Here is a 19,311-nt window from a genome sequence, read left to right as displayed (position 1 = left end):
TGTTTATAGGCTATCTGTCCATACCATTTTTGTATATCCAACTAGTTTCGGGCACTCTTTGATAAACATACATGTTAATTATGGTACCTTTCTAAGTTTATGAGTGAGATGATCCCTTACATTTTCTTATAGTTGTGAGCCCTGATGATCCAATACATCCCATAGATAAACTGTTCAAATTAAATTCAGTTTGCAAGTTATCAAGTTGATCATGTCTCTGTTTTCTTTATTTTAGGCAAGAAGCTGAAAGACTTCAAGGAATGTCTCGCCAATGACCCAGAAATTGTAGGCAAAATCAAGGACCTGAGGAATAGGGTAGAAAGCTACGCCCGTCAGTTCCCCATGCCAGGTTATTAAACACACTTGAAGCAAGACCACTTCTGGATGATCGAATTGCCTTGGATTTTTAAAAAAAAGATTGCAATACCTACTTCATGTTTTAAGTTTCATTTCTATAAACACATTACATATCAAAACTTCTAGAAACGACATTGAAATATTGTCATTACTCATTATCATTCACTACATTATGCATTTAAAATATTCCAAATTATGTGGAAGTGAGATTTCATATGAAATCTATGAAGATATCAGTTTGTAAAGATAACTCCCTGATGATATCCTTATCACATAATGTGGTAAGGATAGTAAGATTTGTGTTCTTTTATTTTTGGAGAGAGAGAATATGAATCTATTGGACTTGGGTTTGCAATAGTCAGATATGTAATGAAAACATATCTTAATCTCATTTCCATACTAAGCACTCTATGAGTAAAAGAGAATCACTCCTTGATATTCTACTCTAGGGAGGTTTTATGTGATATGGAGATTGATCTTGCAATAATCAACATCAAATCTAGATCGTACAGTATTCCATAGACTGGTATCATAACCGACATAGAACTATGTGGCCTTTTCGGTGCAAAGTACAAGGGTCACTAGCAGAAATCTAATTCATTATGTATCTTTACGAGCAGGTATAATGATGGGTGAACCATTACATTGTGTGTGTGTTTGTACAGAAATTCAGCATTAATTTGTGTTATGTAAATAGGGATAGCCCTTAAACACATTTTCATCCATGAGGATTGGTATGTATTTAGCTATTCAACACCAACATATGTGCCAGTCGTATAAATGAAGTGTAAAGAGTCTCAAGTCCATGGTGTTGTTTCCTCCAAAAGCAATCTCTCATTGGGATTTTTTATTTAAATTAATGAGGTAAGTCATAGTTAAGTATTTCCCATAATTTTCAGTGGTTATTAACAAACAAAAATTGAAATTCTCCCCCGTCCCCATCAGTTTAAAATTTTAATTACACAGTTAATTCATAAAAAGGTACCTTATATTATCCTTTGGTAATTTATACTTTTTATCAAATTTATCCATGTGAAACTTCAACATTTTAGAGTTTTTATTACCCAATTCATAATTTTTACCTTTTAAAAACTCCATATTGAACAAGCCCATTAGCTGTTGTTACTTCGATAGTATAGTCATCATATTGTATATTTCAATCATGTTTACTGAATTCATTTTTTTAAAGTGTCCATTCATGCGTCATTGTTCCATTGTATTGAGGTCTACTTTCTACTTCATTTGCCTTATGAATGAAATGTTATTTATTAGCTGGTAGATCTGTAGCAGTAGAGAAGTATGTCAGATGTAGAAATATATATTGCTATTTTCAAAGAAAGAAATACAAAATCAATGTGTCAAAACACACATATATTTTTCAATTTCCCCAAAATTTATTTTGATAGCCATTTAAACCAAATAATTACTTGCTTTTTGTATTTACAAGTATTTTCTGCTTTCCTGTATCATATGTTTCTTTTTCTAGCCACATTTATCCTTTTAGATTGTATTCATGCTTCTTTGTGACCTACCTTTAGTTATTTCTGGCATTGCTAAAGCTTAAGACATGGTTCTCGCTGTACTTTTACCAGCTACTGGTCCAAGTTTTATTTATTTCCCTTTAAAAGTATGTTTCCATTCAGAACTGATTATGCAGCTTCTTTATAATTCGAATATAATGGTCTATAGATATCAAAGTTTATTGTAATTGATAAATTAATTCATATTGTATTCTTCATAAAGCACACTTATTGCTGTTTGAGAATATGTTTTCACAAGACACAATGCCCATGTTAGAGGCTGAAGGTGAGACATTAGAGAAAATGGTCCATTGTAATGACTCAAGTAAATGATGATATATTAAGTGTAAAAGTATATGTTTTTACCTATTGGGTTTTGTAGTCACCATTCAAAGAAGAGGAATTTAAATTATATACATGTATTAATATACTATAAATGATCCTTTTTAGTGTTTTTGCCAACCATTTTGATCCTATCATGTGCAATCAATTTGATTTTTAAAAGACCTCAAGAGATAAAAGCAAGTCTTTAAGCATTTTCTCCCCATTTCTTGATTATTTTCAAATTTTTTAGCCATCTATAGTTTCTGAAACATGAAGGATAGTTTATATATTACTTTAAAAAAAATCTGAATATTCTGCACTCTTCTTTGAACACTTAATTTCAGTAATGTTGAAAAAAATTATACAAAAGTACATAAATGCCATTTGTACTTAACTGTATTAAGAGCTTATGGTCTCAAAATGTGATATATATTGCTTATCAAAGATATTTTCACTGACCCCAACTGTATCACACGCTTTGACCAAAGTTGGATGGCATATATTTCTGCATTCCAATGTCATGATAAACACTATTTTAGATCAGCCTTTGAAGTATTGTTCATGGATTCTTATATAGACTTGAGTTTTATAATGAAATTACTTTTTCTCTTTTATTTTATTTATGTATTATTTTTATTGGGGTGGGGGGTGATTACCAGTTACTTGTTTTTGTTTGTATTTTCACTTTTGACTGTATGGACATTAAGTTACATTTTTACACTGTCTTATCAATTAGTCCTCATATTAAAGCTTTTGCACTTGCCAGTTCCATCATTTTCAGCTTTAAGTATATTGATTTAAACACCCGGTCTGACAGTCAAGCGTGACTAAAATCACTGGCTCTTGCATGATTTAAGTATCAAATTAGTAATCATTTTTTTATACTTTAACTGGCAGTACTTGATCAATTATTCTCCAGATTATATGTACAAGATATTTTTGTAGATGATTGGTGGATTTTAGATCTGTATTGTACCATAGATAATATAACTTGTATTTATTGTCAAGTGGAGGGCAAGTTATTGTTTGATCATTTGAGAATAGCTAATGCATCAAAAAATGCATCATTTTAACCCTACTGTATGTCTTGAAGAGTATTGTGGTGAAGGTTATCCCAAGTAGCATTATTTGTAAATATTTTACTGTAGTGTGTGTAATGACACTCCTTGGGTTCCATATCATACAAAGTTTCAATGATAGAAACTTGCTGAAATGTCAGCTTTCATTGAAGGAGCCAATCAGGAAACAGACTTTTCACTGTTGTCATGGTAGTTGACATTCCAGCAAGAGTTACTATTAACTTTTCATGAAATGGGGCCCTGTACATTTTCCATGGATAGCATATATTGTAATAGTAATGCCAACATTGGTTAACCCCTTATAATATTTGTTTTTGAATTATGCGTTCCACAGTCGACAGAGAAGAACTTCAAATAAATGACACAATACAAATTTAGTTTGTTTATAATTGTCTGTTCACCCGAGGAGTTGTGTACAAAGTGACTGGAGAAAGTTTACTTTGGTCTTCCACCATCATGCTTGTCACACTGAATCTTTCACTCTCATCAATTCTGTCATCTCTCTTTTCATTCCTCTCCATTATCTTCTCTCGCTTTTCTTTCTCTGATCTTTGTTGCCCCCCTCCATTTCTCTCCTCTCATCTCTTTCCTCATCTTCTTTCCCTGAGCTTAAATCTAATATCCATCATAAAGAATATTATTGGTACGCTAGTCAAACACATTTGGGAGTTTTCACTCTATGACGTATGGAGGTTCGGCAACGACAAAAAATGAATTGTCAAAAGACTCCATATGTCCTTCATGATGAAAAGACCAATCAATAAATCTTCGTCAATTATTGTGAATCAAAATGGCAGATTCATCCTGGACTCTTGACAAACACATTTGCAATTTTTCATCAACTCTAAAACTTAGGGCAAAACTGCTGTACCGGTTCACCAATTTTTTTACAAAGACCTCCCAGCTGTGCTATAACATTTGACAGAGCATTTTCAATACATTTACTATGTTCTTAAACCCTCCATATGTCATGGGGTTACAACTTCCTTATTACATGAATGAAAATAAACTTGTATAATAACGACTGGAATACAAATACATTTATATTTATAAACACATTTATAAATATGCAGTGGGAAAATGAAAACAATTTAATGACTGCTGAATGTTCAATGAAAAAAAATCCAGTATAAAAGGTATTAAAAGTGATAATTCATTAATTAGTAAATGGAAAAGATTTAAATATCTTTTCTTATGTGATTCTATCACAAAGCAAGGTGAAAGAGTTAAGTTAATTATTTCTTTTTAATACTTCTTAGGCACCAAGTAAAGGATATCAAATAAAAAGTGGATCTCTCTACATTTCTACATTTTCTAAGATAACAAATGATTGGAGAGTCACAAGAATAGAATCTTATTTCTAATTTGGGTATTGTCTTAAAAAATAAATTACATATAACAATATAATACAAGGTAAATAGAATTATATAAGCAATGTTGTGTCTCGCCCACTTGTGGAAATGACCAGTGCCGAACTCACAGAAACGGTATTAGGCTAACACAGCGCTAACAGTAAGCTCAGTCACATCTTTCGGATTGTGAATTGAAAACATTCATTTCTATGTGTAAGTAGTGCATTGTTGTAACATTAGGCATCGCTGCCACATTACCGGTTGTGACAGGGCCTCTGTTAGCGCTAACAACGTTTCTGTGCGGTCAGTACAGAAATATTGCCATTTGCAACTGCATGCAACAGAATTGTATCAAAGTTCATTGTGAAATAACTGGGATGGAATAACATTTGTCAATAGAGAGTCTTGCAGGTAAACTTTAACTTTAACCTCAAAACTACCTTACCATGTGACCTCCAAGTGCAGCATAAAATGCAGATTTCGTAAGTACCTCTACAACCCAAGGTTGGGTGAAAAGTGACTTACGGTTGCGGAGTTATGTGTCAAACGAGACTCTTGCACGTAAACTTTAATGTTGACCTCAAAATGACCTTTGACCTTACCATGTGACCCCCAACTGCATCATAACATGCAGGTCCCCTAAGTACATCTACAATCCAAGTTTAATTGAAAAGTGACTTATTGTTGTAATATGTGTCATTCTGCTAGGATCGAAAGCTTAGGCTCCTATTGACTCTCTCGTAATGTGTGTGACAGATACATTAGTCTCATCTTCACCTCTGGTGGGCGAGACAAAAATGAAAGACACGTGCAATGCATATTGAACAAAATAGGACAAAACTATGATATCAATGTAAAAGTATAGTTGTCTTGCATATACATCCCATTAAGGAATATGCTTTTCAACATTGGTAATAAAGGCTGCTGACTCAAATCATGTTCCATTATTACAATGGGATATTCTACAGGTATTTTTCACTCCATTGATTTGCAGAAGTCTTTGATGCAGGGTTCCAGCATTTTAAGAAAACAAAACTCCCTGATTTTTCACTGATAAATTCTTAAAATTCCATAACTGCAGGCAAGGAGGGCTGTTCCCTTTGCGCTGTTAAGTGTACACAATCATGTTTTTAAAGTTTAGATCCTTTATTTAGGTGACTGAGTGCTTTGATTTTTAAGCCAAGAAAAAATCACCTGACTTCATTTTGTGATTTCAGGCATTTTCATTGAATTCCCTGACTGAAATAGGGAAATGATGATTTCAATGATGAACAAGGAACCCTGTGCTTTCTTCTTCAGCTGATCTTCATAATAGAATATATGAGAAACTGTATCTCAGTCTATGTTTCAACTACAACACCATGTTTTGCAAAAAGTTCATCCAGGCTTGCTTCCATCTCTTTATTAGTGCCCCTGAGACCCTGGACCACCTGTGATGCCCATTGGAAATACTCCTGGGCCCGCTCCTTGGTCCAGCCCTGTGGTATCTCCTGGTCCAAGTCCCTAAGGTTATACAGTTTATCAGCCAGCTTCACAAGCTTGGCCTTCGGGCAGCAGTGTGGGGCATGCTCTATCTGCCTCCGCTTTCGTTCCATCTTTGGGAGGGACTTGTCATCGGTGACATCATCAACGATGTCTCGTACTTCCTTTCCAAACTGTTTTTCAATCTCTTCAAAAGTCGTATCAGTGTCTTCAACAGTGTCGTGGAGAATGGCAGCCTGCAATGACACAAGATCAAACACAGTGGTCTAATTCACAAAGGTGGTTTGAAATGTATGGCCCGACACCATGGTTTTTTTGCATTAATTACACAAATTCAGTATGTATACTAATCAAAAGGTCCAGTTATTGATGTGCACTTTTGTCAAAGTTCCCTAAATTCACACCTGCTACTATGCCTAAGGTTACAGAATCCTACTGTTTACGTAAAATCATCAGTATTTTGCAGTAATTTCAATTAATATCCTTTCAAGAATTCAAGGGGGGGGGGGCTGGGCTCTACCTCCATTCTTATTACAGTTAGGTTTGAATTACCTGAAGAGTAGCTAGATCAGAAACTCCTGCTTCCTTGGCTAGGATCCGAGCAACACCTGGAATAAAGTAGATAGCAAAATGCATTCCATGAATCAGATCCCAGGATAGTGCTCCAAATAAAGGAGTAATAATAGATGATTCTTCCCTTTAACAAGGGTTTGTGCATATTAGTATCTACTAGCATATAGGTGCAGACCAGTCTGAGCAACAATCATTCATTGTTGCCAATATCTGATATTCATGACTTAAATTAAAACCTTTAAAGTGATACGTAGAGTGACGGCATTACTGTCAATTTCTCAGATTAAATTTAATGAAAATTTTGCAAAATGCTGAATTTTTGGAATATTTGACACATGGTGCCTGAACAATTAAAAACTGAGAAAAAGGGGTACATTTTAGATTACCTGTCTTCTGATATGGAAACCTAAAATTCCTTGAAGCTGACTAGAGTTATGAATAGTGAACTTACATGTAAAAAAAACAAAAACAAAAACAGTTAGGAAATATGAGAAAAGGATTAGTATGAATAAAGAAAAGTATTCAGAGGTTGTTTTGTAATCATGTGGTGAAGCATGTGCACATAAAGGCGTACATAATTATGTACACGTACACTCACACATGCCAGCACAAAATGCATATAAACTACAGGTTTATATATTTTACCTAAGGGGGGGGGGAATTTGTATATTGCATTTCGTAATGAAGGAGGGAGCACTGGTTCACTGCAACCATCCTGCCTGTGGGGAATCTACAGGTACGACTATGGTATGCCAATGCTGTACACAGTACACACTTTAAAAAATCATTCAAAATATCACTTTTGTCACCAAAATTACTAATTTCCTTACAGTTGCAATTTATGTTTCATGAGGAACTTGGGAATAATTTTTGTATTCAGCAGAGCACTCAAAAACTTTAATTTTGGGCATATTTTTGTGTATGCCCTCTATTGGTGGAAAGTAATATGGCAAGAAAATTTTCATTTTTCAATCTCTATTTTCAATTATGAAAAAATAATATAAAGAATCAAATTTACATAAGAGCCAAGTTATATGATGAATAGCTGTAATGAAAACTGACAGTGTAAGAAAATCAAGCATTTGTCCCATAGAAAAAGAGAAAATAAGCCAAATATTGCCACCCTTATTTTGCCACACATGGAGATGTAACTGAGAACAAGGTTATATCATAACCTTGTTCATAGAATGAGTGGGAGGGGGAGAGATTGAGGGGGGACACACACATAAGTACCCTTATTTTCTCCCAGTATACATATTATATAACATATAATTATACAAATATACAGTCATACATGCGCACAAAGTCTCAGTAGGTTATGAATTAGACCAAAAGCTTCAGTCTCTGTATTTCGGATGTTCCGCTGAGCTGTGTTGGCTCCACTCACCAATACATATGAATGGGGATTGCGGTATAGTAAAATGTCAGAAATTGTTAAATAAATCCCCAGAAATGACGGTTATTCCTGTCTAGTTATGAATAGGCCTACAAATAAATGTAGTCTCTAGCTCTACTCTATTCCATGGACATAATAACACATAAACATATAATGATATATACACATACATCCGGGGGGGCACTCAACCTAAAAAGTAGTAGGTATGCGCCGCAGGCGATACAAGAAATGGTGGCATTTCTTGTTATGCCTTGGAACGGAAATTTGAGTGTAAAAATGGGGGTCCCCTCCACGGCACATACCCACTATGCATTATATACTGAGTGCCCCCCCCCACATACATAGACCCATACTAGAAATTATATGCGTTTAGACTAGAGAAACAAGTCTCCCTATTTTGCTCCTGATGTATAGTTGGCGTATAAACACATAATTATATCCATTAGTACTAATACTAACCTCACAATACATGTGAGTGAATTATACGGTACCGGTATTTAGGCCAGTGCGACGCAAATCTCGATATGTGGCACTCATTCAATGGACAAGGTTATGATATAACCTTGTTCTCAGTTACATCTCTATGTGTGCATGGCAAAATAAGGTTGACAATGTTTGGCATATTTTTCTCTTTTTCTTTTGGACAAATGCTTGATTTTTACACTGTCGATTTCCATAAGAGCTTTAACTAAATTTGATTTTTTAAATTATTTTTTTCTTTATTAAAAATAGTGCTTGAAAAATGACAATTTCCTGCCATATTACTTTCCACCAATAGAGGGCGTACACAAAATATGCCCAAAATTCAAGTTTTTGAGCGCTCTGGGGAGCGTTTCATGAAAGGACTTGTCAGACGTTTTATCCGACAAGTACTGTTTCATCCGACAGTTACCAGAGATGCCAAGTTCAAAGACCAGCTATGCATGAGATTTTCTGTAAATCTGAGTGAGATCACAGACATTGTGTACAATGTGTATGGGGATAGGCTGTGATAGTTGCGTGAGACAGAGATTTGAAGGGATGAACAAGAGTCCATAATGCTCGAGTCTCACGCATAATGCGTGAGACTTGGTAGCTCTGGGTTACTATGGTAACAGTGCCTCTCAGCCAATCATAATCAAGGAAGGTTGTCAGACCTGACAACTTGTCGGATGAAAATGTTGATGAAACGCTCCCCAGGTCAATACAAAAATTATTTTAAGTTACTAATGAAAATCGAATTGCAACTGTATAGAAATTAATAATTTTGGCCACAAAAATTATATTTTAATGATTTTTTAAAGTGTGTGCTCTATACAGCATTGGCATACCATAGTCCTACCTGTAGATTCCCCACAGGCAGGATGGTATATGGGGTAATCCACTCATTCAATGAACAAGGTTATAATATAACCTTGTTCTCAGTTATATCTCCATGTGTGGCAAAATAAGGGTGGCAATGTTTGGCTTATTTTCTCTTTTTCTTTGGGGCAAATGCTTGATTTTTTTACACTGACAGTTTTCATTACACCTATTATTCATACTACTTGGCTCTTATTTCAATTTGATTCTTTAAATCATTTTTTTCTTAATTAAAAATAGAGATCAAAAAATGACAATTTTCTTGCCATATTACTTTCCACCAATAGAGGGCGTACACAAAAATATGCCCAAAATTCAAGTTTTTGAGCGCTCTGGTGAATACAAAAATTATTCCCAAGTTACTAATGTCAAATAAATTGCAACTGTATGAAAATTAGTAATTTTGGTCACAAAAGTGATATTTTAATGATTTTTAGAAGTGTGTGCTCTGTACAACATTGGTAAACCATACCATAGTCCTACATGTACGTGTACTAGATTCACCACAGGCAGCGTGGTACACGTAGCAGTGTACAAGTACGTGGGGTAATCTACACACTGCACAACTACAACAAGGCGGATCGAAGGGCAGGACGGGCTGCCTTTTTTAGTTTAATGTCTTCAATTTCTTACCGACGGGGTGGTTGATATATGGAGTTTCTGCTGCATTTTTCCGTCGTTGATTTCGGTGCTTCTTAGCTGAAAAGTCAACACAGTCTACGAGTTTTACAATATCCATTATTGTTATTATTTTGACAGAGACATCAGTCACGCCTCACGGGGTATTCAAAAATTGGGCGAGCTAAGGCTATAGGTGGACCATGCGCTGCATGTCGCAGCGCCGGCCCGGTACCCAGCATGAAATGACCGAGCTATCTTGCAACCGGCACGGCCGACCGACCCCGTACCCGACTACTGGGCGCTTACGAATGTTGGTGGTACAATCCTGGGAAATGGGCGTGGTTCCATTCGTACCTTTCTATCATGTCTATGGTGACATCGGTAACAGGCCCTGGTATCAAAATGTAATTGTATAAACCTCAGTGTCGTCGCACCCTATGATCCTTCCATTTCCGTGGCCTGACCACCGCCACCCTCACCACCACCACCTAGTCTACAAATGTAGACCCACATCTGCAGTGTGTGTACCTCAGCTGATTCAACGAGTCTGCATAGCAGACTAGGTCTACTGAGGCTGCAGAAGTGGGTCTACAACTTCTTTGAGCCACATCCACGAAACGTGGATGTGAGGCGGAGCTTGCTGAAACCCTCCGTTGCCAGTAGATACCATGATTGACAGCAGATTTGTGGAAGTAGGGGCAAGAGAGGGATTAGGATCCAGCTGTTATGACCATTTCTTATCTTGTGGAAGGGCCATTCTCTCACATTCAGGGCTTGCTACATGTATATAGGTCCATGGCTATACATATGTTTTATACTTTGAAATATCAAGGAGTTAGATGATATCTCCTTGGAAATATCTTCTATAACGGTCCATGCAGAGAGGAACGTGTATACAGAATATGAATATGTAGAAGATCACCCCCGTCATGTAATTGGGCCTAATAAGTGACATAAAAATAAACATTGCCCTTTCTTTCTTTCTTTTCCTTTCTTTCTTCTTTTTCGTTTTCCTTTTTTCCCTTTGATTCTTCTTGATTTTTTCTTTTCCTCTTTCTTTCTTCTCTTCTGTTTTCTTTCTTTTTTTCTCTTCTTCTTTTCCTGTGACCCCCTTACTTTCTTTCTTTTTCTTTCTTTCTTTTTTTCTTTCTTTTTTTCTTGCTTTCTTTCTTTCTTTCATTCATTCATTCACTCTTTCCTTCTTTTCTTTTTCCATTTTTTCTCTTTCTCTTTACTCTTTCATTCTTTCCTTTCCTTCTTTCTTATTTTTATTTTCGTTTTATCTTTCACTTGCTCTCTCATTCTTCTTCCCTTCCTTAAATATCCTGTTTTTAAATGATGTATCTTTATCATTTCTACATTATAATGGAACCGATTGATTAATGTACAGAACCGTTTTCTATACTGGACCTACCAATCAAAAATGCTAGCGCAGAGCGCTAGCTCATATGCCTACTTTTTCACAATCAGACACCTCAGAAGGGATATTTTGAAACTTTATAAATGTAATACACAAAGACAATATGTACAGTACTTGACAAATTACATAATGCAAACGCACAGCGAAAGCTGAAATGTTGATATTCACACCATAAAACGGACATTTTACAAAGCACTTATGAAAAAAAATCATTTGTAAAACAAAATAATGAAAGCTCGATGTCCGAACTGAAATAAGATATGTATCTCATCGAACAGGCAATGTCAGCGCGAAGCGGGAGCGAAAATTTTACATATTTTTGTTATTTTCCCGGAGTTCCCCTGACCTTATCTTATTCTCTTGTCTTTCTTCTCTTTTTTATCTTCTTCCTCTCTTCTCCCTTCTTTTTCTTTTTTATTTCCGCCTTTTTCCTTCTTTTAGTTCTGCCAATATAAGGGGGGCGGACACTTCGGGCCCACCCTGGATCCGCCTATGAAATGATATAAATAGCATACACTACAGCCAATATAACCGGTAAGCACATATTTAACAGACAACAAAGATCTGACCTACTTTCCACAATTCAAATCCAACAAATTAATATTTGGAAACGAAATAATTATCCTTCAAACCAATGGGGCACATACATGTAAGCAGTTTGCACTAGTAAACAGGTAATTAAAAAACATCAATGCTTATACATGTAGCTCCCGGGCATAACTATATGCAACTTTCACATCTTTGGCATCGACATTGCATGTGTTGACAAAGCTAATTGTTTTCATATTCAGTTCATTCAGCAGGATTGGCTGATTTAAATCACTATGATGATTATTTTTTTCAAATCATCCACCCCAGAAAAAAAGTTTAATTGAATAAAAATAGAGAAAAATCAAAGAATAACGCTGGAAACTACATCAAAATTGGCTGTAAAATAGGATAGTAATAAAACATCTTAAAGTTTCGCTTATTTTTCACAAACCGGTGGGTGTTTAATAAAGCTGTTCGTATAAGAGCGACTTTAAGAACGATTGGTGATCCTTTCTTGTGGTAAATATATATTGGCGATGATTTATCGCGTAAGAGAGGATCATTAGTCGTTCTTAAAGGTCAAGTCCACCTCAGAAAAATGTTGATTTGAATCAACAGAGAAAAATCAGACAAGCACAATGCTGAAGATTTCATCAAAATCGGATGTAAAATAAGAAAGTTATGACATTTCAAAGTTTCGCTTATTTTTAACAAAATATACATGAACGAGCCAGTGTTACATCCAAATGAGAGAGTCGATGATGTCACTCACTCACTATTTCTTTTGTTTTTTATTGTTTGAATTATACAATATTTCAATTTTTACGAATTTGATGATTAGGACCTCCTTGCCTGAAGCACAAAATGTTAGAATAATGGAATTCCATGTGTTCAGGGAGGAATGAAACTTCATTTCACATGACAATGACGAGAAAATCAAAATATTTCATATTTCAAACAATAAAAAAAAAAGAAATAGTGAGTGAGTGACATCATCGACTCTCTCATTTGGATGTTACTGGCTCTTTCATATAACTGTTTTGTTAAAAATAAGCGAAACTTTGAAATGTCATAACTTTCTTATTTTATATCCGATTTTGATGAAATTTTTAGTGTTATGATTGTTGAATTTTTCTCTTTGTATTCAAATCAAGTTTTTGTTGGGGTGGATATGTCCTTTAAAATCGCCCTTAACTTATTAACAGCTTTATGAAAAGGCCCTTAGTTATATGGACAATTCAGTGATATGGAAATCATAGAGTCGATGATGTCACTCACTCACTATTTCTTTTGTATTTGTACTGTTTGAATAATACAACATTTCAATTTTTACGAATTTAAAAAATAGGACCCTCTTGTTTAAACTACAAAATGTTAAAACAATGTAATCCCACATGTTCAGGGGGGGGGATTTTTTTTTGTTCATAAAAATATTTCACATTTCACATAATAAAATACAAAATGAATAGTGAGTGATGTCATCGGTCCCCTCATTTGCATACCGACAAGGATTTGCATATAAATACAACTGTTCTTTTTAAATTAAGCAAAATTTTAAAATGTCATTACTTTCTTCTTTTAGATTGGATTTTGATGAAATTTTCAGTGTTATGCTTGTCTGATTTTCTCTTACTATTCAACATGTTCAAAGCAGCTTTTTGTTGGGGTGCATGACTTGTCCTTTAAATCACTTCCATTGGAACATCTACAAATTTGGGATTTTTTTTAATTTATTGTTTGTGGCAGTTTTACTTTTTAAATTCAAAAGAGTAAGATTTTACCAACTTTATATCATGAGAAAAGGAATAAACCCTTTATATCTACTCATAACAATTGAAATCAAATCAATAAAATCAACTTAATCAAGTCAATCTTGCAAAACCAAAGATGTACATGTAGCCTATATGGGACCCCTACTCGACTTGTATGTATGAGTGGACTTTGTTGATAGTAAAACAGTTCTTATTTCTTTATGTCAAACTTCAGAAGTGTTTTAGAAGACAGTTTTCAAGAAAGAAAAGTACAGGAACTCTGAACTTATTAGGCTGAATCTCAACATAAATTTTGCCAGGATGGGTTATAACCTTGGATCCTACTAGAAAAAGCCTGTTCAGACATTCTGAGTGAGATTGTGCTTCATTCAGCCAGTTCACTGAAAAAGATTCAGTAAAATGTACATTTTTATTTTAAAAATGGATGAATGTTCTTGGCAAAGGGCACTAACATGACTAAATCATAGCAACTATACATTTTAGTGCCCTTCGCCAAAAGGATTTATGTTTGTACATTTTTTAGTGAATGTTTTGAATGGAGTACAATAAAAGTAAAATTCTGCAATGTCCCTGGTGACCCATTAGACCAATAGTTTATCATTTTATTCTTTTATATGTCTTATTCAAATAAATAGGCCGACACAGTAGTATAAGGGAACCCGTTTTCTTATTTTTTGCAAAACTTCTAACAACTGCCAAATACTGCAGGTATTCAAGTTTATTGTGAAAAAAATCATTTAAATCAACTTGCAAGTTTGTCAAAAATTTGCAAGCAAATGCTTTGAAATAGTCCAATAGTTCCAACTATGGCTCAAAGAAGAACTTAAAGGAATTGTCCAGGCTGGAGAAATTTATATCTCACTGATTAATAGAGTAAAATTCAAAATGCTGAAAATGTGATCAAAATCGCATAACAAATAACAAAGTTATTGAATTTTAAAGATTTCTTTTCCATCTTTCCGGTGAAACTAGGCATGTCTTCATGAATATCCATTAGTTGGGCTGATGGTGGCATATCTCCACTTGTTCTTTTTATCATAATTATATGATATTAGGTTTATTAAAAAAAGAATTTACCAAAAACTAAAAAAATGATTTGAGAACTAATTAAGTACATTAGTTATTTATTGCCGCAACTTATTTCATCATAATGGAGACACCTTATTTACACATGTATGAAAATAATTGAAATAAAATAATTAAAATGAAATAATTATGATTTCGTGTTATAAGAAAAGGAAAGATGGGATGTGACATCATTAACCCATCAAATGAATATTCATGACGATGTAAATATAACTGTTTTTCACAAAATACTGATAAAGTTTAAAATACAATAACCTCGTTATTTGTAATCAAATTTTTTGTCAAATTTTCATCATTTTACTCTATTTATCTAGACGTGAATATTTTCAGCCTGGTCCATTTCTTTAAGTTTGAATGCAGTCGGTCAAATTTTTGCAAGCCAATGCTTTGAAACAGTTGTTCCAATTTGGCTCAAAGAACAACTTGGGGTTGAAACAAACAAAAGATAAGTGCAGTTTTCTTTAACATTATGACCTTCAATCATGGGCTTGAAAATAAGATTTAAAAAATGTTTCTCTTTGGAGAATTTGAATCTCTGAGTCATGGAATTCTTCCAAATAAACTGATTCTCATTAAATGTTCAGAGTTTTAAAATGAACACCAACTTTGCAGCATTAGCTGTACCAAGACAGTTCCTTTGAACCAATCAGTAGAAGCTCTCTACATTCACTTTAGACACAGCAGAAAATGTCAGCCTATTCATGGCTTTAATATTTTCTGTAAATTATGTTTTGACTGGATTTGATTATGAAATATAGTTTATTCTTAGTGGTGAAATGTATGATCTTAAAATTGATGTCAGTGTAAAGGGTTAAATTTTGGGTGTTTGCGCTTTGTTTAAAAAAAAAATCTGTTAGAAAAAATCATATTAAAATTTAAAAAATCTTATTTAAATCAAATAAATCCGATTTAAGTTTATATAAAAAAATGCCAACATTGTCATTCAGCATACTTATGAGTTTGAATTGAAAGTACCAGATTTGTCACATACATAACTGTACGTCTTTACCACTGGTATTATGGCTGGCATAAAAGCACTTTCAATACAAAGGTGAACGAATGTTGCTGGGCATGACAACTTAAATGATGCTGATTAAGGCTAATTAATATCAAACAGAGCTGTAAACATAACAGTAAAACATGTTGAATACAGTAGCATGGAGAAGTGAATATACATACAAGGTCCCAGGTCCAATCAACAAACTGTGGTTAGAAGTTAATTCCAAACAGGAACAAAATAATAAAACATAGCTATCCTGTTTGATTTAAAGTATGATAGTTTACAAACTTACAATCTTGAAATTTAAGATTTTCATTTTGTAAACTATCTATTATTCAAGTTCTGAACTCTATGAGAATGGTGTTTTTGAGTTGGATAATATTTCGAGTTTAAGTACCATTATGATACATGTTTTAAGGAATACTGGTTTAATTTACAAACTTAAGCGTAGTTTGCTTCATAAAAATCTGATAACTTTATACCATTCCATGATTCGCTCTTATTTAAAATATTGCAATACCAATGTAACCTCATATGAATTTGGACTCAATATTCAAAATTCAAAAGAAACTTAAGAATAATTACCAATTTCCATTACCTAGCACCATCCGCGCATTTATTTAAAGGACAAGTCCACCTCAAGAAAAACTTGGTTTGAACAAAATGAGAAAATTTCAACAAGCATAACACTGAAAATTTCATCAAACTTGGATGTAAAATAAGAAAGTTTCGCTTCATTTCACAAAACAGTTATATGCACATCTCGGTCGGTATGAAAATGAGGAACTGATGACATCACTCACTATTTCTTTTGTATTTTATTATATGAAATACGAAATATTTTCATTTTCTTGTCATTGTCATGTGAAATGAAGTTTCATTCCTCCCTGAACACGTGGAATTCCATTATTTTAACATTTTGTGCTTCAGGCAAGGATGTCATAATCGTCAAATTCGTAAAAATTGAAATATTCTATAATTCAAACAATAAAAAACAAAAGAAATAGCGAATGAGTGACATCATTGACTCTCTCATTTGGATGTAACTGGCTCGTTCATATAACTATTTTGTTAAAAATAAGCGAAACTTTGAAATGTCATAACTTTCTTATTTTACATCCGATTTTGATGAAATTTTCAGCATTGTGCTTGTCTGATTTTTCTCCATTGATCCAAATCAACATTTTTCTGAGGTGGACTTGACCTTTAAAGGACAAGTCCACCCGAACAAAAAGGTTGATTTGAATAAAAAGAGAAAAATCCAACAAGCATAACACTGAAAATTTCATCAAAATCGGATGTAAAATAAGAGAGTCTAATTGACATTTCAAAGTTTCGCTTAATATTATGTGCACATCCTAGCTGGTATGCAAATGAGGAGACTATGACGTCATCCACTCACTATTTATTTTAGCGAATGAGTGACATCATTGACTCTCTCATTTGGATGTAACTGGCTCGGTCATATAACTATTTTGTTAAAAATAAGCGAAACTTTGAAATGTCATAACTTTCTTATTTTACATTCGATTTTGATGAAATTTTTTGCACTATATGCTAGTTTGATTTTTCAGTATTTATTCAAGTCAGCATTTTCCCATTTTCCTGGGGTGAACTATAAGAAACTGTCCTTATGATATTAATAAGCAAGAACTCACAATATTTATGTATACGTACAAGCAGAGGTTGCTACCCATGTCATGCATGTATAGTTTTCAGATCTTTTTTCAATACAGTATAATCAAGTTCATAACCATACCTGTTCTTCCAGTAAATTTCATTTATGGTCTATCAGGTCTAGTCACGAAGCTGGGTTATGTAGGTCCCAAACAATGGAATGAGATTCCCCAAATAATAACTAATTCACAATTTTTATCTCCCTTTAGAAAACAGTATACAAATTTTCTAGGAAATGATTATTAATTCTCGCAGTTGATATCGATGCATATACTTGTAATGTATATATAGACCCCTCAACTCGTGTTCTTTGTAATGTGTTGTTGTATTTTCCTCCCTTTCCTGCACTAATTATTATAATGATATGACATTTTGTTTTGTATTAATGTTGTGTTTTTTTACTATGTTTTGGTGATCCAGCCTCACAGGTTTCTTATTACCTTCATTGGAAGCCACGGAATTTATTTTTATTATCTAATCGCATTATTTGATGTTTCCTTGGATTTTTATACTATTTGTGAAATAAAGATTGAAAGCTCCTTGATTGAATTGAATGAGTTAGATCAAAAAGTGTTTGATAATGATAATACCATAATAGAGCTATCCACTACCATGCATACACAATATGTATTGCTTTGGGCAATGGAGCCATACATGCAGCTGCTCAGTGGAATGTCATATGTAAACACTTTCTGATGGCCTGAGCCAGGGTATTATATAATAACCCTGCTCATGGCTCTGTGGTTAAAGTAGGGGATTATCTATACTCCTCAGGGGTCCTAAAATTTGGTTGATAGACAGATGAAGTTATCCAATGAAAGCTCTCTGAAATTTTGGGTGGGTGGGACTTACTTTGACCGTGGGAACAAGATTTCCAAAGAAGAAGCAGACTCTGAAATGGCTCGCTTCGCTCACCCTTTCAGGCTGGTTTGCTTCGCAAACCAGTAGCAGATCCCACCTCACGAGCCATTCAGAGTCTGCATAGCAGACTAACCACCACCATCATCATCACCCATAGGCGCCGGAAGCGGGGGGGGGGGGCAAAACGAGATTTTGCCCCCCCCCCATGTGCCCCCTAAAAGTAGAAAAATTATAAATTATTTAACAAGTTTAAGGACAAAAGTAAACTGTCATTTTTACTGATATTTTGATCTGAAAAAATGACAGTTTAATGGACGTTCTTGATAAAGAACAAGATCCAACCAAAGATTATAGCCGAGTCGAAGCAGGATTTTTTAGGCTTAGAACTGAAAACGGGACATTTATATTCACCTATTTATACACAGATGGTACGAGTGCCGAGAGTGTCAAGCTGAAATTTTTTTATATTTTGACCTGAAAGCTTGATATTCTAAGCATTATTGGTACCAATGATTAAGATTGGTACGGTACCTAAAAGAAGAATAGATGCGAGCGCGAAGCGCGAGCTGAAAATTTTGATATTCATGAGTTACTACAAACAGACATAAACAGGTACGCTTTTCCTGTCAGTATACTAAAAAAATCAGCTCGTCCCCCCCCCTCGCTTCCGCCGCCTATGCCAGAAACCATTTGAAAGATTTGGAAGATTGAGAGTAGGTCCTAGAGTAATATTTCTTGAAAATGTGTGTAGTTCTGAAAATGACTGTAAAACAGAAAAGCTAGGTTAAAGAGTTAAAGAGGCTTGAGTAGCTGGATTATTGGATAAATGAGAAGATGCTAGCTTGAGTCGGCGAATGGAGTGTATAACAGGAGTACTCATCTATCAACTATACTATTAAAGCCTCTTCAACTCTTCAAC

General features: G+C 34.4%; 2 protein-coding genes across 3 annotated transcripts in view; one reads left to right on the top strand and one right to left on the bottom strand.

Moving 5' to 3' along the window:
* LOC121410741 (serine hydroxymethyltransferase, mitochondrial-like) overlaps nucleotides 1–3,653 on the top strand; it is a 29,749-nt gene extending 26,096 nt beyond the window's left edge. Inside the window, exon 12 of the mRNA XM_041603015.1 lies at nucleotides 236–3,653. Within this exon, the coding sequence (XP_041458949.1) occupies nucleotides 236–357 (122 nt within the window). The 3' untranslated portion in view covers nucleotides 358–3,653. The remainder of the gene's footprint in view (nucleotides 1–235) is intronic.
* LOC121410742 (guanosine-3',5'-bis(diphosphate) 3'-pyrophosphohydrolase MESH1-like) lies at nucleotides 2,841–10,533 on the bottom strand. Of its 2 annotated transcripts, none has more exons than XM_041603016.1 (3): nucleotides 10,058–10,533; nucleotides 6,667–6,722; nucleotides 2,841–6,380 (listed from the first exon to the last, which is right to left on the bottom strand). In XM_041603016.1, the coding sequence occupies exons 1-3, from the start codon at nucleotides 10,161–10,163 to the stop codon at nucleotides 5,973–5,975; spliced, it is 570 nt and encodes a 189-aa protein (XP_041458950.1). In that variant the 5' UTR covers nucleotides 10,164–10,533; the 3' UTR covers nucleotides 2,841–5,972. The 2 variants fall into 2 exon arrangements, with proteins under 2 accessions (XP_041458950.1, XP_041458951.1); XM_041603017.1 differs by having other exon boundaries at nucleotides 2,841–6,350.
* Between the last annotated feature and the right edge of the window lie 8,778 nt (nucleotides 10,534–19,311).

Source organism: Lytechinus variegatus, chromosome 3, assembly GCF_018143015.1.
Source record: "Lytechinus variegatus isolate NC3 chromosome 3, Lvar_3.0, whole genome shotgun sequence".
NCBI classification, from domain to species: domain Eukaryota; kingdom Metazoa; phylum Echinodermata; class Echinoidea; order Temnopleuroida; family Toxopneustidae; genus Lytechinus; species Lytechinus variegatus.
This window is presented reverse-complemented; position numbering and strand designations above follow the sequence as displayed.

Coding starts and splice junctions, on each gene's coding strand:
- LOC121410742 (XM_041603016.1), bottom strand. CDS start 10,163: ATGGATATTGTAAAACTCGTAGACTGTGTTGACTTTTCAGCTAAGAAG. Junction 6,723..10,057: donor ATATATCAACCACCCCGTCG/GTAAGAAATTGA, acceptor ACTTTATTCCAG/GTGTTGCTCGGATCCTAGCC. Junction 6,381..6,666: donor CTGATCTAGCTACTCTTCAG/GTAATTCAAACC, acceptor TTTGTGAATTAG/ACCACTGTGTTTGATCTTGT.